Source organism: Dermacentor silvarum, chromosome 8 (assembly GCF_013339745.2).
Source record: "Dermacentor silvarum isolate Dsil-2018 chromosome 8, BIME_Dsil_1.4, whole genome shotgun sequence".
Lineage (NCBI taxonomy): Eukaryota > Metazoa > Arthropoda > Arachnida > Ixodida > Ixodidae > Dermacentor > Dermacentor silvarum.
In genome coordinates, this window is record NC_051161.1 from 170,750,053 (window position 1) to 170,770,423 (window position 20,371).

Genomic DNA, 20,371 nt, shown 5'->3' on the forward strand with positions numbered 1-20,371 from the left:
AGGTGCTCTAATGGATAGAACTGCGATGTCTGTATTTGGTGAAGAGCTATGAATTTGCAAACTTCGGGCTTCCATATTTTTAAACTTACTGAGAAGAGGTTTATTGGCGGTGTCCTTCAAGGACGCTACGAGTTCTAAGAACGGCGAGGAACACTAACAAATAAACGACAGCAGCAAGTTAATAATGTATACCGAATTTGTGCTCTTTAGGTGCTCTAACGGATAGAACTGCGATGTCTGTATTTGGTGAAGAGCTATGAATTTGCAAACTTCGGGCTTCCATATTTTAAACTTACTGAGAAGAGGTTTATTGGCGGTGTCCTTCAACGACACTACGAGTTCTAAGAACGGCGAGGCAGCATGGAGCACCGTCTCCAAAAACACCAGCGACCAACAGCGCGAGCAGAGCGGGTCGAGCGTTGGCGATGCCACTGGACGGAGGCGCGTCTTCTTCACAATCGCCCCCGCAGAAAAAGAGCCATCCTGGCGACCTAAGAGGTTGTTGGCAGAGGGTCATGGTAGGGCTTGAGACGCGCCTTGTGGACGAGGACGTCCACGCCGGCGCATGTCGTCAGATGGAGAAAGTGGCTTGATGAGAAAATTCACCGGGGATGTTCGCTCCAAGACGCGGTAAGGCCCTTCGTACTTTGGAACGAGTTTTGAGGAAAGGCCTGAAGTTTGGCAAGGAACAGCCAGCCATACAAGAGACCCTGGGGCATACGTGGGACTGGGCAGTGAGTCGGCGCGTCCTTCCTTCTGGCGCTGTTGTTCTTGTGACGTAAAGGTGCGCGCGAGCTGGCGGCACTCTTCGGCTTGTCGGGCAGCTTCGTACACAGGTGCGCACTCGGAAGCGTCAGGACGGCATGGAAGGAGAGTGTCGATGGTATGCAATGGCTCCCGTCCATATATAAGGAAGAAAAGGTGAAAATCCCGTTGTAGCTTGTATCGCGGTGTTGTATGCGAACGTTACAAACAGAAGTACGCGGTCCCAATTCCCATGTTCAGATGCCACATACATCGCGAGCATATCACCGAGAGTGCGGTTAAACCATTCCGTGAGCCCGTTAGTTTGCGGATGGTAAGCCGTGCTCGTTCGATGAATAATGTGGCATTCCGAAAGCCGACCTCCGAGAGGAAGGCGCGACCTCTATCACTCAGAAGTTCTCGAGGTGCGCCATGTCGAAGGACGAAGCAATGCAGGACGAAAGAGGCTATATCCCGCGCTGTAGCATTCGGTAGAGCAGCAGTTTCGGCGTAGTGTGTCAAATGGTCTACAGCAACTGTGATCCATCGATTGCCATCCGGTGTCATGGGAAGCGGGCCGTAGAGGTCAATGCCTACGCGATCGAAGGGTTTGGCAGGGCACAGAAGCGGCTGCAAGGCGCCAGAAGCACGTAAAGGTGGTAATTTTCGACGTTGACAGTCAGGGCAGCACTGAACAAACTTTCGTACAAAAGTGTACATTCCCCGCCAGTAGTAGCGATGGCTTATACGTTCGTAAGTCTTAAATACTCCGGCGTGGCCACATTGCGGATCGTCGTGAAAAGAGGCACAGATTTGGGATCTTAAGCTGCGGGGAATCACTAGTAGCCATCTACGGCCTTCGGGAGCGTAGTTGCGTCGGTGAAGCAGCTGATCACGAATGGCGAAATGAACAGCTGGGCGTCGGAGGGATCAGGATACAGGAGTGGTCGACGATCCAGAAAGATAGGCAAAATAAAAGCGATCCACGGGTCACGGCGTTGTTCGGTGCCAATCGAGTCAAGGTCAAGAGATGACAGGGGGTGAGCGCAAGTGGTTCCGCATGCCGAGTCGGGAGGTAGAGGTGAACGGGACAGGGCATCTGCGTCAGTGTGCTTGCGTCCACAGCGGTAGACGATGCGAATATCGTACTTCTGGATTCGGAGTGCCCAGCGTGCTAAGCGGCCAGATGGATCTTTCAATGTGGCGAGCCAACAAAGCGCGTGGTGATCCGTTACCACAGGGGTTCTCAACTACGTTCATCCCAGGGAACCCTGCTAAGCTCCATAAAGTGCCAAGGAACCCCCCCCCCCCCCCCCCCACCCGCCGAATTAACCGAATGTCGTATTATCGAGGGTATCAAGAAAACAATAAACAAATGCTTCACTACGTCAACACGCTTTTATTTACTCAATGAATTGTCAAATCTTGTTTCTATTTAGCACAAGACCAGTGCGGAAGCTGAAATTCTCTTCATTGCATGACTGATTAGCGCTAGCAGCGGCGAAGGCCTCGCGACATCCTTCGCGGCGCGAGTTTTCATCTGAGACGCGCTTTGCACCAACGGGCGCACATCCCGATTATTTTTTCGCCACTCAGCTGCTCGCCAACAAATTGTCCGTCCATCGCGATGTAGCCGGTGCTTTTTATCTTCGACAGCTTTGCACTGAGTAAAAGCGAAACTACTGCTTGCCGCAACCGCTGCGGACGAAACCGCGGCCGCTATCGACTCGATCATGGACGGCGACTTTACTGTTTTAAGGCAGGCGGCTGACGCACGCACCAAGTCAAAACGAAACTACAATTCGCTGCAAGAAGTGCGGACGAAACTGTGGTCGCTATCGACGCTGCCATGGGAGGCGACGACGCAGTTGTGAAGGCACGCAGCCGACGCGCGCATCGAGTGAAAACGAAACTACTATTTGCCGCAACCGCTGCGGACGAAACTGCGGTGGTTATCGACGCGATCAGAGATAGCGACTACGCACTTACGGAGGCACGCGGCTAGCCGCCAACACGGTGTTACGCGCGGCGATAAACGCAAGAATAAAGGCTTTAAAGGCACAATTAGGCACGAAGCGCTTCGGCGTTGCTGTCAGTCACGTGCCGCGTACGATTGTCGCTGAGGGCCACGGCGATGCGGACTACGCCGCTTCATTTCGGTTGGTCGCTACGCCGTTATTGCTCTTCTGCGGCGCGCATTTGCGGTGCTCCGCGGATTTTTTTTAATTACTATTCCGCCAACGTATACGTCAGTGCGCACGCTATCGGCACCTACCCTATCTACAAATAGGAGAAAGGCGGCAAGCTACGGCCTCCGAGATTCAAGTGCGAATGCTTAGGCGCGCTGCCCGTTCTCAGAGGTTGGGTGGCTAAAAGCTGCTTGCGTATTTATTACGCAGTTCGCGCGTTGCTGTTACGCGCCTGTGATGTGCTTTTTGACACTCGGACATGGGTAATGGAGGTTCTTTGGATCAAGCGCACCTCGTGTTCGCCGTTTTAGACACTTGTCGAGAGCGGGACCAGGGAAAATTTATCAGTGGCTCGCGGAACCCCGAGCAGGGGCCTGCGGAACCCGTAGGTTCCGCGGAACCCACTTTGAGAACCCATGCGTTACCAGATCAAATGGGCGGCCGATAAGTATGGGCGGAACTTGCCAAGCGCCCACACCAGAGCCAAGCACTCTTTTTCAGTTACGCTGTAATTGGCCTCTGCTTTGGTCAGCGTACGACTCGCATAGGCGACCACGTATTCTGAGTAGCCGGGCTTGCGTTGCACGAGGACGGCGCCAAGACCGAACCCGCTGGCGTCTATATGCACCTCAGTTGCAGCTGTTGGATTGAAATGGCGAATAGGTGGAGAGGTAAGAAGACGACGCAGTGTAGCAAACGCGGCGTCGCATGCAGGAGACCAGGAGGAGAGGTCCACGCCACCGCGTAGGAGCTGGGTAAAGGGCGACACGATCGATGCGAAATTGCGGACAAAGCGCTGGAAATATGAGCACAGGCCCACAAAACTGTGTAGTTCTTTGACGTTAGTGCTTCGGGAACTGAGCGACTGCATGAAGTTTCGAGGGGTCCGGTAGAACGCCATGCTTGGACACAGTGTGGCCCAAGATGGTCAGCTCCCGCGCGGCGAAACGGCACTTCTTGAGGTTCAGTTGCAGACCAGTGTTGGTGAGACACGTCAAAACATGTCGAAGGCGAAGTAAGTGGGTCAGAAAGTCAGGCGAGAAAACCACGACATCGTCGAGGTAAGAAAGACACATAGACCACTTGAGGCCACGCAGCGTATTGTCCATGAGTCGTTCAAACATGGCAGGCGCGTTGGAAAGTCCAAAGGGCATCACGTTGAATTCGTATAGGCCGTCAGGGGTAATAAACGCCGTTTTCTGGCGACCGGCTTCAGCCATTGGAACCTGCCAGTAGCCAGAACGCAAGTCTAGGGACGAAAAGAATTCCGCACCCTAAAGGCTGTCAAGGATGTCGTCGATGCACGGCAAAGGATAGACGTCCTTGCGCGTGACCTTATTCAATCGACGGTAATCAACGCAAAAGCAGACAGACCCGTCCTTCTTGCGAACGAGAACAACAGGAGATGCCCAGGGACTGTGAGATGGTTGGATAATGCCACGGCGTAGCATATCGTTGACTTGGTCGTTGATGACGCAACGCTCATCGGCGGAGACGCGGTACAGTCGTTGACGCAACAGCTGTTGCAAGCCCATGTCAATGTAGTGCTGCACTTCCGACGTTCGGCCCAATTGCGGCTGAGACACATCGAAGGAATCTCTGAAGTGGTGTAGAAGCTGAAGAAGCTCGGAGAGTTCGGCAGGGGTTAGTGTAGTGGCGATGGAACCGGAAAACATGTTACTCGACGACTCATCATGCGTTGAAAGGGCGAAGAGTCCGTCCGAGTCAAGATGGAAAGATTCGTCTGGCATGGTAACAAAGTATGAAGAGTCAAGCTGTTCGACGCGGCCGAGACATTCGCTGACAAGCAACGTAACCGATGCAGAAAGCGGATTGTACACAAAAATATTGCTGATGCCGGCAGCGATGTCAAGCGTTGCAAAAGGCAGTGGAACGGCTTTGCGACTCAAAGATGTCAGATGGCGTAAAGAAGACCGTCGCATCGGTGACGGCATCGCAGACGACCGGGACAAGGGCAAAAGAGCCAGGTGGAATGTCGGTGTCCTCACCTCACGCACGACCAGTTTAGGAGGCTGATCAAGAGCGTCGTGGGATGGTGCGTCACACAGCGGCGAAAATTCAACTTCAGCTCGTGCGCAGTCGACGACGGCATTATGACGGGACAAGAAGTCCCACCCCAGGATGACGTCATGTGAGCAGGCAGGAAGAACAATAAACTCGACAATGTACAAAACGCCTTGTAAAAGCACACGGGCAGTACAAGCTGCGAGAGGTGTCACGTGCTGTGCGCTTGCCGTGCGAAGCGACACTCCAGACAGCGGCGTGGCCACCTTGCACAGCGCACGGCAGTTTGGCGGCTATAACAGAAACGGCGGCGCCAGTGTCCACAAGCGCAAAAGTAGAAGTACCTTCGACAGATATTGCGACCATGTTAGCAGGAAAAGAGCGAGGAATTGGGCAGTTCGAAGATGGCTCAGTTCTTGCCTCGCGAACTGCGGTGCTTAGTTTTCCTGGTCGGAGGGTGTGGGTCGGCAACGCATTGGGGAGAGCGATCGTCGACGAGGAGATGGGGATCGGCGCGACGGAAATTCAGGGAGGTCAGAAGAAACGTAGCGCTGGGAGGGACCCGGGGTTGATGGGTGCATGGGCTGACTGCCATACTGGAACGGCCGGGCAGCGGCGTCGGGAGTTGGAAGGCGACGGCGGCAATAGCGAGCGACGTGTCCAGGCGTGCAGCAGGCGTAACAGATGGGATGATTGTCAGGCGTCCGCCATCGATTGCTGTCTCTCGGCCCGGCCCAAGAAGCAGTAGGAGCGGCGGGAGGTGCAGACTGTTGCAGGATCGAGAAAGGCGGCTGGGGAGGCCTACGCACTACCTGCGCATAGGTAGGAGGCACGGCAACAGGCTGCACTGCCTGCGCATAGGTAGGAGGCACGGCAACAGGCTGCACTGCCTGCACATACGTAAGAGGCGCGGCGACAGGCTGCACTATCTGCGTATAGGGAAGAGGCACGGCCACAGGTGGCTGGTGGTGGGCGACGGGAACAGCTTGTGCGACCTCTTCGGCAATGACAGTACGGAGCGTCGAAGGCAGACGACTGGATGGCTCCTGAGTGAAGGGGACCAAGGAAAGTTGACGGGCAACCTCCTCGCACACGAAGTCCTGAATCTGCTGAAGCAGTGGAGAGTGGTCGGAAACGGCAACCAGACTCGCTAGCGAGTCGGCGGTAGACAGAGCCTGCCGAGTCAGGGTGCGTTGCTTCTTCAGCTCTTCGTAGCTCTGGCATAGTGCGACTACTTCAGAAACGGTGCGCGGACTCCTGGCCAAAAGCATCTGGAATGCGCCGTCATCGATGCCTTTGAGGATGTGCTGAACTTTATCAGCTTCGGGCATGGCGGTGTTGACACGTTTACAAAGGTCGACGACGTCTTCAATGTAGCTAGTGAAATTTTCACCAGTCTGCTGTGCACGGGCTCGCAAGCGCTGTTCAGCGCGTAATTTGCGCACAGCAGGTCAACCAAACACTTGAGTGAAAGACGTCTTGAAAGTTGACCATGTCGGGATGTCGACCTCGTGGTTATGAAACCAGAGTTGCGCAATGCCAGTAAGACAAAATATGACGTTGGTCAACTTCGCGACGTCGCCCCACTTGTTATGCGCGCTCACCCGTTCATACGACGTAAACCAGTCCTCCACGTCTGTTTCATCTGTACTGCTGAAGACCTTCGGCTCACGTTGCCGAGGAGCCCCGGTGCAGATGACGGGCTGGGGCGCAGGCGCTGGCGGGTCGGTGTTGTCGGTCATGATGGGCGGAAGCGTTCGGGTTCGAAGCTCCAGGGTGCAAGCGGCGGGGGAAATCCAGCAACCTCCACCAATTGAGAAGAGGTTTATTGGCGGTGTCCTACAAGGACGCTACGAGTTCTAAGAACGGCGAGGCAGCGTGGAGCACCGTCTCCAAAAACACCAGCAACCAACAGCGCGAGCAGAGCGGGCCGAGCGTTGGCTATGCCACTGGATGGAGGCGCGTCTTCTTCTTCACATTACTACTTTTTTTTAAATCCTTGTGAAACATTCCACACCCTAAATCAATATTTCGCTACCTAAAGACTAGAATTTAACTTTTTCAAATTCAACAAATTTCATTAAGATCGGCCCAGGGGTTATCTCAGAAAAGCATTTTTATGTTTTACATGTATTTGAAAAGGCTGCATCGGAGTCGAGTGGCCCAAGCCCATCTGCACAACAGCTCAGACGGTGCATCACTCGACACCGCTCCAAGTGTGATCGTCGTTGATGCAGCACAGTTCAACTTTCTCGCTGTCAGGTTTGGCATCATTCTCTTTTTCCACGTCCATCCGCCATCCATGCAAATTTGACTGAAGGTGGGCGGTCAATGCAACAGCCACATCTGACATTTTCACCCATCGTCCTAACCTAGTCTTGTGACTTGCTGCTCAAAGCCACGAGAAGAAACAAATGTGCATGTGTACGCAACGAAAGGACGTCATGCCACAGAGATGGTGGCCGACAACGATGTTGATGCCTTCTTTCAATTGTCAGCTCTCCGAGTGTTGTGCGACAGTTGAGCGCCACACTGCAACTTTAGTTGCCCACAGTCAAAGCACCGCTGTGATGAATATTCACGGCTTGCAGATGTGATAACAGGCTGTTGTACAAAGCTCGCTGCTGATTCAGAAAAGTGGTGACTTTGGCCAGTTGCTTAAATTTGAGCTCGTCCAGCAGCTGTTAAAATATTCCCACTCAAAACTTCAGCACGAAGCCAGGAAAGTGTAGAAGGGGCAAAACTGCAAGCAAAAGGAACGTTTGCTGCCGGAACTGCACCTTTTCTTCATGAAGTAGATGAACTGCTTCACTCTATGGCTTCCACAGTTGTGTTTCCCCAAAAATATTGGTAAAATGTGCATTCTAAATCTCTTTTGACATCAACTTTTTTTTTGTAGTTACATGGACTCTTTGTAGTCTTTCGTTTCACGTTCTTGGCTTCGAAAATTTGTTTAGTATTTATCAATGATTTTTCTTGTACCTATGCATTTGGGAACACCAATTAGGTTTCTACAATTTATAATGCTGCACTATATGCTGAAGGGTTGCCTACGGCGAGAATTTTTTTGTCTTAGACCCCCATAAGAGGTTATTTTCCCCATAGTAACAAAAGAGTTAATTAGACGAGTTCCAATGTACTTTGTAAAATGCTTATATTGCGAGTGAATACACTGTCTGTAACAATTTGTAAAAGCAATTGTGTGCAACAAATCGTTTATACACTCACTATTGCTGCAAAGTAAAGGGCAGCTGTCGACCTCAATAGCTCCTTGTGGCTTTCTAGTACAGGAGAATAAATGAAGTTGAATCTTCGTGGCCCCCCCGAGTACATTTATTTATGTGTGTACCCTATATCACCTGCACACTTGAAATTTACACCACCTATGCCTTGACAAGTTCCATGTGTCTTTGTAAATCACGTTGAGTAGCACTGACAATTGGGCGAGTTGGTACAGATGCATGGCTTCAGAACGGCGCAACAAGGAAGACGAAAAGACGAAAGATCACACGAACACAAGCGCCGACTCACAACTGAAGTTTATTCCATATCACAGAGCAGATTTATACACACACGTGGTCACACACAACGCAAAAAGAACCAAAAAACCAGAACATGTTAACCATTCAGGTACAGGATTTCTTTATCCTGTAGCGCAATAGAGGGACAGCTGATACAAGACTGTTTTTGATTTTGAATGTTCCATGCTTCGATTACTTCCCAAGTCGTCTTATCATGATGCCTTGAAATAATGCTTGTGAGGTGTCAGAAGTGTGGCTGCACGCCTCAGTTTAACCTCACAAGCATTATTTCAAGGCATCATGATAAGACGACTCGGGAAGTAATGGAAGCATGGAACATTCAAAATAAAAAACAGTCTTGTATCAGCTGTCCCTCTATTGCGCTACAGGATAAAGAAATCCTGTACCTGAATGGTTAACATGTTCTGGTTTTTGGTTGTTATTTTGCATTGTCTGTGGCCACGTGTGTGTATAAATCTGCTCTGTGATATGGAATAGATGTTAGTTGTGAGTCGGCGCTTGTGTTCGTGTGATCTTTCGTCTTTTCGTCTTCCTTGTTGCGCCGTTCTGAAGCCATGCGTCTTTGTAAAGCTTTTTCTACAACTACTGCTTTAGTCCATGCTGCCATTACTAGTCCAATAATTTCTTGCAACTCCTTATCGCCCTGCATTTCTTTAGCTACTCCACAATGTTCTGCAGTGTACCCACTTTATTCCAAGTTCCAATCCACTGTGACTGACTTGTCCAGTCCATACTGATCTTAGTCTTTTTGAAAAACATTTTGGGACGTCCTGTTGTATATTATTTGTTGCGACTACCAGCCTTCATAATTTCACCTGCATATCATACACAACACTCTCGGTAGCCTTCAGAGTGTCATCCTGATTAGTCATTGAATTCTACAGCAATTGAATTGAAATCAAGACAGCGTGACGAATGAACAAACACAACAGGCTCAACTCGCAGTGCTTGTTTAGGGTGACAATTTTCAATTCAGGCAATGACACAAAGCCAGGATTAGTTTTGTCCAATGGAAGGAACACTGGCTCACCAGTATGTACATGGATGGAGGATGCTGGTAGGCCGAGAACTTGGCATTGAGTGCCTCCAGGTTTTCTTTGGTCAGGCGGATCATGCTGCGGATGTTCCTCAGCTGCAGGCACAAGAGGAAACAAGAAGCTCAATGCGCACAGACCAAGAGGCACAAAACGCAAGCAAATTAGGAAAAAAACATTACATATCGCATGTGCAGTCACTTCATTCACATATTGTGCATCAAGCTAAAGAAAAATTGTTGCTCAGTTTTAGCAGAGCATGACATCAGTAAATGAGCACACAAAAAGTGCAAAGGTACTACAAACACAATCGTCACCTAATGAGTGATGGAAAGAAAAAATATGACTTTCAACTTCTAGAAACTTATTACACTGTGCAAGGCAACCTCACCATGGTGACACATGAAACAAAAATAGACATGATGCACTAAGATTGTCTGAAAAAAAAATATTTTTCAAATAATAAAAAGTTGGACCACCTCGGAAAAGAATCGTCACAAGCCTTTGACCGATCAGCTGTCACTCCCGTAGAGCTGTACATTTCAATCAAATAAATCTACTCTACTTATGGGCAACCTGAGAGCGCTAACGTCCGCGTGTGTATTTCTAACATCACACCTTTATCCCCCACCCCAGTGTAGGGTAGTAAACCGGAAACTCACTTCTGGTTAACCTCCCTGCCTTTCCTCTCTCACTTGCTCTCTCTAACATCACACCATGCTTTTACTATGCTATAAAGGATTGGAAGCTGCGTACATCATAAAGGAAATAAAGCCACAAATTGTTTATCTAAACATTAGTCTTTCCCTCTTATCACAGAACTTTTCATTTTCACAAATTCTTACTTTAAGTTCATGCATTCTTCTTAGCTATAAATGGAAACAAAGAAGGTGTAAACATCTTTCACATACTGCGTACCACCCACCAAGGCCCATTAGTAAAAATCAACTAGAAAAATGATTGGCTCAAACAAAATGCTTCACCATGGTTGCCGATGCAACAGGCTACAATTAGTACTTCTCTGGCAACTGTGTGATAGTGGCACCTGCTCTTCTGTCAGCCTTGTGCTTTTCTCGCTGTGCAATTGACCTAGCTCACTACTTCAAATCATCAGCTGTTCCACTCCGGCTTAATGTTCAAGCTCAAGAACTTGCTACGGGAGAACCGAACAAGATATCGTAGTGAAAATTTCAAAAATTGAGAAAGGTTTGCGTAGGTACTAGAGGAAGTCTGTTGATCAAAGGGTGGTAGTAATTACAAAGAAACAGAAAATTAACTGAACTGGTAGCACAAGAGTGTTTCTTGTACATGATCACTGCGAGAAACAGGAAACACTCTAGTAGTCTCTCTGGATGCTCATGGCTGTTTCAAAATGTTACTAAAAATAATAAAAGTACTTAAATTTAGGCTCCCTGAAACACTTTTCTAACTAATCACAGAATGGCCTCACTAATAAAGAACATTGCCTTATGAATCATCTTTTTTTCAAATGCTTCAATTATAACCCAAAAGTTGAGCTTCTTACACGTTGCATTTACAGTACACAGCACTATCTCAGAGGCCATGCAGCTGCTGTCTTTTCGAGACCACAGGCATATTTTTAATTTATCTCGAGATTAGGAAAAATAGTGTTACTTGCAATCATGAAATCAGCCAATAGCTGTTGGTGGGCTTCGCTGCTTGCAATGACGACATTGTGATGGCGAAAATAATTTTACTGTTTTTGACACAGGATTGTACTGCATGCAGTACTTTTGCATTTTCCCCCCCCTGCGGGATAACAACTGATAAACCAGATTTCCATCTTATTTTAATTTTTTATAAGTCCTTATATCTTGGTTCCACATTCTTATTTGTCCTCTGTAGTCATAAACATAAGGCAGTTTCAATTTTGTTGTGGTTCTACGTCTGTTACAGGCCTTGACCGTTCACAGTACCTCTATCTGTATAACTACTACACCTTGTAGTAAATCACGACATTATAGGAATGAAAATAATATTTATGTGCACATACAGAAACCAGCCGCTGCAGCAAAGCAGGTTCTCCCAGCTTCACGTAAGTATGGGAGCTGAAACTGTCTTTGCTCAGTTTCACGAATCTGCTATACTTCCCCGGTAGTTTTCTTTACAAGTAAATCACCACCGACATGACTAAACAAACTTGACTGTGCACCTGAGAATACCCACATGCTCCTGTTCGAAGTCAGTTCAAGCTAAGACAACTACAATTCTGGCTGAATTGGGTGACACCCAGGCCAGAGCTACCTTTGTTATTCCATAATAGTTTGGGCCATACTTACCCCAAGCAGGTGTGGCCTTAGAATAATTAAAAAAAGTGATAGTACGCGTTTAAGGTTAGATACGCTCGGCGTTTATATGAATGCACAGAAAACAGGCAACGGCCAAACGGAGTGAGCGTTGGCACCAACAACAACAACGGTCTTCTTCTGCTGGCGCCCGTATTTCTCCCTCCCCGGCGAAAAAGGAGCCATCCTGGCGACCTATGGAACAGGCAGCGCTGGTGGGTCGTCGTGCGTCTTCAGTTGATCAACATGATCAGTTTCGCGTCCGCGACGCCGTTGGTACGTAGATGGCTGAATAGGCTCAATGATGTAGTTCACCGGGGACGTCTGTCGTAGAACCCGGTAAGGGCCATCATAGTTTGAGCTGAACTTTGTGGAAAGGCCTGGAGTAGAGGAGGGAACGCGGAGCCGTACCAGCGTTCCAGGTGAATATGATGGAAAAGACAAGCTTACGTCATGACTATGTTCTGGCCGGCCTGGTCTTGCGCGGTAAGTGAGCATGCAATCTGACGACATTCTTTGGAATAAGTGGCGGCTTCAGAAGAGTCATAGATTCTGAAGCGTCGGGGCGATAAACGAGGAAGGTTCGCGACCATTAAGAAGAAAGAAGGGACAGAATCTTGTGGTAGACTGAGTGGCGCTATTGTAAGCATACGTAACAAAGGGAAGGATGCGGTCCCAGTTAGTGTGTGTGGTCAACGGAAACGTACATGGCAAGCATGTCGCCGAGAGTGGGATTAAAGCATTCAGCACAACCAAGGGTTTGCGGATGATATGCGCTTGTAGTTCTATGGACAATGTTACATTCGCGGAGGAGGGCTTCTACAGCTTCGAGAGGAATGAACGACCAAGGTGACTCAGGAGCTCGCGAGGCGCACCGTGTCGAAGAACAAGGTAGCGAAGGATGAACAAGCCGACTTCACGTGCTGTGGCCGCCGGAAGCGCTGAAGTTTCGGCGTAGCGCATGAGGTGGTCCACGGCGACTATGACCCAGCGGTTGCCATCTGGGGTGTACGGTAGAGGGCCATACAAACCAATGCCGATACGGGCGAAAGGCCGCGAGGAACAAGGCAATGGTTGAAGCGGCCCTGTTATCGTGTGAGGTGGGCTCTTGCGGCGTTGGCACTTGGAGCACAAGTGAACGTACTGCCGAACAAAGCGGTACATTCCGCGCCAGTAGTATAGAAGCCGGAGGCGTGCATACGTCTTTAGTACACGGGCATGGGTGCATTGCGGATCCGCATGAAAAGAGGCACAGATGTTGGAACGTAGATGGCGAGGAATCCCTAGCAACCATTGACGGCCATCAGATAGATAGTTGCAGCGGTACAGGAGCCCTTCAGGGATTGCAAAGTGACGAGCAGTGCGCCGAATAGAGCGGTCGGTGGTGCGTGGTGATGGCTGAGATAAATAACTCTAGAAGAGAGGCTATCCAAAGATCCCGGCGTTGCTCAGCTGGCATGTCGGCGTATGTAAGAGACGAAGAATCGTAGCTGGAGACAAACGCAGCACTGTACTCACCGGGCAGTGGTGAGTGCGAAAGAGCGTCGGCATCGGAATGCGTACAGCCGGACCGGTAGTCAACACGGATGTCACGAATGTCAAATGCCGAACGAGCTAGGTGACCAGATGGGTCTTTTAATGACGACAAACAGCACAGGGCGTGCTGGTTGTTGTTGTTGTTGGCCGTGGTCAGAGCTCGGGAGTCGTGTAGAAATGCGCCGTTTCTGCAACTCGTCATAGCTGTGACAGTACTGAACCCCGTCTGTGACAGTATGGGGATTTAGGCAATGAGCATTTGGAAGGTGTCGTCCTCGATCCCCGTCATGATGTGTATAATTTTATCAGCTTCGGACATAGCAGGGTTGATGCGACAGCAGAGGTCTACAATATCCTCAATGTAGGACGTGACGTTCTCGCCGGATTGCTGGGCGCGACTGCTAAGCGCTGTTCTGTGTGGAGCTTGCGAACAGTGGGACGGCCGAAGACTTCCGCGAAGCTCGTTTTAAAGGATGACCAGTTGGCAATATCAACTTTGTGGTTGTGGATCCACAGCTGTGCTACACCCCCCAGATAAAAGTAGACATTGCCAAGTTTGTCGCCATCATCCCACTATGTGGGCGCTTACCTGCTCATACGAAGTGAGCCAGTCCTCTACGTCATGCTCGTCAGCATCAACGAAAATGACAGGTCTTGCTGTGTCGGTACACCGGAGCACGCGACCACTGGTGGTGCAGGAGCGCCTTGCTGTGGCACTTCATCAGATATTGCGAGGCTGGGGGTAGAGTCCGGGTACGGAGTTCCAGGATGAAAAATGAAACCAGCACCTCACCAATTGATAGTACGAGTTTAAGGTTAGATGTGCTCGGCATTTATATGAATGCACAGAAAACAGGCAATGGCCAAAGGGAACGAGCGCGAGCACCAACAACAACCGTCTTCTTCCGTCTATGTATGCAGACATTTATATACCAAATTACATGCATGAGTGGAGCAACACAACTACAACTGGCATTACTGTAGCTATAATAAAAGCAGCAAAACCAACAAGCCTTCCAAGAGGCACAAGTGACAGAAACTTGGGCAGTAATATAGCTTCAATGTTTATAATCAAATTAATCAGTGGTCTAAAGAATAGTTGAACAAAAAGTTGGACGCAGTCCACGGAAGGAACCTGTGCCTAAATGCAATGGCTATTGTGAACACTGGTTTCAATGCATTGTGCAATGAGATGGCATGCCTTTCTCGTCTATGTTCCATTCCAAATAGCGGCAGCCACTTTTGCCATGGGGGTGCAATGCGCTTCTGTACTAAGGTGTTACTGCACATTACAAGAACACGAGGATTATTCCTCACTACGGGGACATTAAGTCCTATTAATTTGACCAATGTTATTTTTGCTTCAACCCAAAGTGCACCCTGAAACAGTGCTACTCCCTAACGATCACCATTAAATTTTTTCTTTCTTTGGCAAGTCCTCTATGACTGAAAGCTAGTTTGCTGTTAGAATGCAGTCTGTTAAGTAATCACAGATGACTGAAAAAAAGGTGTAGAATATTGATGTTAGTGTCAGGCAGGGAACATTTCAAAGTAACCTGAATTCACACTGAAATGAGGTCAACAAACGTAAACGGGCTGTGCACAGATACTCGAGTTGTGATTTTTTTGTTCTTCCTTTTGCACTGTTCTTATGTAAAACATTTTCTTGTATTTGGGCCCTTCTGGTGAAATGAAGTTATCTGAACGGGGTATGTCAAGTCCTTGGTTCCTTTAAAAATTCTATGTCTGGACACCACAGCAGACAATGTTATGCAAGCCAACATAAGCTGCACTCTGACGGACACTGAATGGCACGGAGAGAGAAAGCATGGCCTACAGTGCCACCAGACCTCCCATAAAATGTGTGAAATGAACAAAAAAGTAAGAACAAGACTTGAGGTGTGGAAAGGTTAATATATTGTGGAAAACAAGTTATACATAATATTACACTGTCCCGCGGATGAAGGAACATTGGACAAAATAAAAGTGCCAGCAGATCAACTATGCAGGGACATGGCATGTATCAAGGTGTTTTCACACACAGCAATTTGAAAACAATATTTTATCACATGTTGATTGATATGAAGATATGATTGAAAGAATTATTGGTGATATACGTGCTGTGGCAACAGCATATGCAGGAGAATTTTGTTAATATTAAGGATCTTTCCTTATACCACACTTTGTGTGGGGAATGCAAGAAACTGATAAATGATTATGTTTTCTTGGCTGCAAAAGGCATTCAGTCTTTGCCGATAATGTTTGTCACCAGAATTGGTTCACCAAATCTGCTGCAGCCGCTAGTGCCACTTGGTATTCCGGGCATGCACCAGGACAGTGCCGAACAAGCCCAACACGACTTCCACGGATCCCAAGGACACGCTTTGCAACACCCTGCTTTGACATGTGAAAACGTCAGCCGACAGGAGCATGTTACTCAACTGCAGATCCACCCAAGTGAAAGCCACGGCTATTGCGGTGTCAAGTCAAAGCGCCGCCTGCACACACGGCCCAGGCCAGGTTAACAAAATTCCTGCCAATTGTGCTAAAGCGGGTCAGGACCTAAATGGTGAAGCTTAGTGAACACAAATTTATTACTGACCTCTACCAAATGGGGCTCGTATTCCAGTGTACTGCTAAACGTAACAAAGCACTCCAAAAAAGTTTTTTAACGTGAAGCATTATTAGAATTCATTATTGTACGGTGGGCTGGCTAATATGGTTTCTCTCTGACCTACAAAGTGGTGCCAGTGGGTGCATGCCTGCAAAAAACCATTAACGTATATAATGTTATGATGCATGTATTTATACACTACATGAGGGTGTGCATATGTGTATGAATCCATGTCAGCGGGCAGATATGCACGTGTAGTACGAATTAACACCTTCCTGGTTGTCATTAGAGCTCGCAACCCTGGCTTCCGTCAAGCCTTCGACACGACTTTGTACGTAACAAGGGCTTGGGCTAGTTGGCAATGCATGGTACAAAACGAGGCAGTACAGTGCGAAGCACAGGGAGCGCAGTGTGTGTTGCCTCTCTCAGTCCCTGTCCTCCTCGCTGTACGTCGTTTTCTACCATCACTTTGTATGTGCGGTGAATAAAATTTGAATCTGAAAAAAAAAGAAAGGAACCGAGGGGCCCGATTTTTGTTAATCGCAACCATATGAAGCCAAGGAAATCACAGGGAAAATTATTTATAATTTACAATTGAAGTGTACAAATGATAAGCTAAAGGGAAATCAAAGTGAATGAAAAAAAAAAAGACATGCCATCAGCGGAGTGCTTCAGATTTGCTGCCATGGCCTCGAGTGAGGCTGACTAACACTTTCAGCATTGCACGTGGGAATCACTGCCGTCAAAGCAGCACAACTGGTAGGTCAATGCACATATGAATTCAGATCCTACTGGCGGCAAGTTGATTTTTAATCCCCTTCCCTTTAGGCGATCATTTGTAGACTTCCTCAATGCTTTCCTTGGCTTCATATGGTTGTTATCTCTCAAAGCACACACCGACCTCTTAATGGAATGCTCCCCGGTTTCTTATATTTCGGCTATATCGTTCTTGTGCCATGGACATTATTATAATGCTGAGCCCATTCTTGGGCATTTCAACATAATGGCCACTGGGGTGCAAAGGGTGTAGAATGGTTAAATGTATTTACATGCATAGTATTTCATCGTGCATTACTATTGCGTGCCTCTCTGAGATGCCGTTACATGATCTACAGCAGAAGTAAAAATAGTGGTATTATACAATATTGTTCTTCTAACAGCGCGATAGGTAGGTTGACGTCAAAATAGTGGCACGTAAAATTTTTCTCATGGTGCTTCTAAGTAAGCTCTCACAGCAGAAAAAATTGAATTGCATAAACATTGTTGTCCCAATACCAAACATCATCGCATCCCTGCGAAAAGCAAGAAGTCATCAGCGAGACTTGCAAGTAAGATGATAAAAAATACTCAAGGCTTTATGAAGCGAAGAGGAGCGCCAACAGTTTCCCACACAATGAGGGAGTTAAGCCACAATTTTTCAAGATCTCACATTGTGCAAAATCTACATAATCAACATTTAATAACTTTCATATGCGGTGCAGGCAAATACATTTACATAGGCACCTACATCGCGTGGAATTTGCAATATCTTTAATGCTTTTTTTTTTTTTTTTTGCTGGTGCATACTTTTTTTAGATTCCAGTTAGGACAGGGGGCATCTGTAAAGTAGTACAGTACTAATAGTCATTTACGATACTGGAAATAATTTGTAGCAATTATTTTTCTCATGACGCACATATTAGGCCAAGCTAGAGTATAGTCCTCCGAGACATACTCAGAATGAAGCTCTCATAAACAAGACAGCATTGGCACCATAACGAACATATGGTGCCACTTACAAACATGCCCTTTTTATAATTAGTAAATTGTATTAAGCCATTGATAATAAAAAAGTTAGTAGGATCCATTTCAACATGAAAGAAATAGTTGAGCTAATTCGCTACTGAGCGACTCTGCATGGCAATCGAAAAGGATTTAAAAAATCCATTCGAACTTAAAAGTGTGAAAAAACTGTGCCACTACTTCAGGCTGCCACTAATTAGCCTTTTGGCATAAAAGAAAGGTTTTGAGATTTTCTTGTCTTCCTTGTATATTAACTGCAGTATGAAACAATTTTCTACAGTTTCCAGCATCATCTAGACAGTCAGTGACTGCAGCTGCAATGTCTCTGGATGAGTGGAAGCTTTCCTTCCGTCCAGAATGAGGTGCCAAAACCATGCCCAGCTTGCAGCCTCAGAGAATGGAGCAGCTCCACACTTCCACGACACAAAGTTGTGCACAAAATTAATGGACCCATCTGAGATATGGCAAACCCACATTTCAATACAACATGCTGCTGTCTCATCGGTACTGTGTTTTTGAGGCCACAAAGGCAAGATCTCTCATAAAGAAACCAGGGGCAGACAATATCGACAAACAATAACATTGAATAATAAGTGCAAATGTCCCCAAGAACAGGTCAGCAACTTGAGCAGCACTAGCATCCGAAATTTCAGTAAGCCTGCAAGGAACACTCCCCCATTACGTGCATTGTGAGGCACCAGTCCCTATTGCATCTGGCTTCAAGCAAGCAGTGCCCTCATTGCTAGAAGGCAGACTACCACAGCTGTGTCAGAACACTGGCCTTATTAGTCACAAGGAACGAGGTGTAGGAATCGAACCCGGGCCTCCGTGGTGCGAGACGGCGGCTTCACTAATGGGCACTGCTCAAGTCGCTCCTCAAAGGAAACGAGAAATGAAAGCCTCCTTGTCATTTTACAGGCTGCAGTTCACATTAAAGGAACGGGCTTGTTGGTGTGTGCTGGTGCAAGAACATCACGGCGCCGGTTTGAACGTCACGCTGTCGCGATGCTCAAGTCACACGGACTGGAGGCAAATAACGATTGACGCAAAGGCTCCGACATCGCCAGCCACGCAGTTTCGCGCAGGCAACGTACACGGCGTTGGTCTCATCATAGCCTCCTATATGAAGGCTATGGTCTCATGCAATATCACCAAAAGAGATGACGAGCCACTGCGACGTCCATGCGCATGCTTGGGAACGGTTCGCCGGCAGTGTTGGTGCTGCAGCAAGTCGACGAAGAACGAGGTGGGTGCCACAACGGAGCAAATGCCGGTGCGCGACAGCGGAAAAGGGCGAAGCCGGCCGAAAGACGCATCTTGCATGATCGAAACAAACGCCAGCGAATGAAAGTCAAGCTGCGCTCAGCTGACTGCGAAGAAAAAGGAAGGCTCGACCGCGGAGGCACTTGGGGTGGTAAACAAACGCTTCGCTGCGGGTTGCGTCGGCTGGGAGCTACACGACGGGATGGTGTTCGCAGACGCTGTCTCCCGCCATCAGTCGGGTGAAAGCATCGCGTCTGAATACCAACGACGCCACTTTTTGACGGTTCGAAGACTTGGCACCGCGAGTGATACACAGATAATCACAAAAAAAGAAAGGGGGGGGGGGGGGGGGTGCTGGAGATGCCTGGAACTCTGCATCAGCACGAGAGGGACGCAGCAAGTACGACGACCCATCCGCCAGGTCGCTCGAGGCCCACTGGTGGACGCCAAAACACACTGCAATCGGGCCGAAAATGACATGCGCGTCGGTCGCCGCCTTTGTCGCTTCGCTGGCGGGCGCTCGGCAGGTGGGCATTACGGCAACGCGCGGACCCCGCTGCCTGTGTGCACGGGTGATCGCTGCCCAGGCGGTTGAGGATGCGAGCACGACACCGTGCGTCGCCGCCGATCGAGCGCTGCTGCTAGGGTCGGCACGCTGCGTTCGGGGGCCGCGCTCACCGGTGCCCGCTGAAGGAGAGATGCGTAAGCAGCCTACCTCGCCCGACAGTGCAACCCTGTCGTCCTGTTCGTAGCTTGCAGGCGGCGAATTCAGTCCCAAAGGTGGGACCGAACCGTTGTATGGTTGCTCCGGGACCACGGCCATCTTAGCTCGCACAAATAGCCAAATGGCCCTTGGGTCACGTGACTGTACGGTGCTGCCAGCCCCTGCGGCTTGCTCGCCCGGCTGCGGCGGCGGCTGCAGTTGGGGGAGCTCTGTGTGTGCGGCTGCGTTGAGCTGCCCGTGCTTTCCGCAGTGGGACGTTTGAATGGTCGTACCTGGCTCCCTCATTCAGTAGTTGACCCGACAAGTTCTTCAGACGTCACATGGAAGCGCAGAATGTTGCGCATGAGCGGATGTTGCAGCGCGCGCATTTTGCACAGACACCGTTGTGTATGCAGACGCGCTCACTCCGTAACAATGTGTGTGTGTGCGCAGACAACAGTGCTCGTGCCGGTAAAGCACGCCCCGAGAGCTTGAGAATCTCTTTCTTTTCCTCCCTCACACCCGAGCCTCGTCCTTTGTCAAATTTAAGTGCCCCTTCAATGCGTAATTTTGCTCACACACCCCAAACCTAGCGAAAGTTCTAATAGAAAAACAATAGTATCCTATAAGGTA

At 48.7% G+C, this 20,371-nt stretch overlaps 2 protein-coding genes across 3 annotated transcripts in view; one reads left to right on the plus strand and one right to left on the minus strand.

The window, feature by feature from the left end:
• The window catches only part of LOC119462579 (raf homolog serine/threonine-protein kinase Raf), a 173,029-nt gene extending 153,030 nt beyond the window's left edge, over nucleotides 1-19,999 (minus strand). Inside the window, exons 1-2 of the mRNA XM_049673048.1 lie at nucleotides 19,751-19,999; nucleotides 9,531-9,632 (exon numbers count right to left, since the gene is read on the minus strand). Coding sequence (XP_049529005.1) covers nucleotides 9,531-9,632; nucleotides 19,751-19,858 — 210 coding nt within the window. The 5' untranslated portion in view covers nucleotides 19,859-19,999. The remainder of the gene's footprint in view (nucleotides 1-9,530; nucleotides 9,633-19,750) is intronic.
• The window catches only part of LOC125947608 (uncharacterized), a 386,033-nt gene that overhangs the window by 59,821 nt on the left and 305,841 nt on the right, over nucleotides 1-20,371 (plus strand). The window lies entirely within an intron of this gene.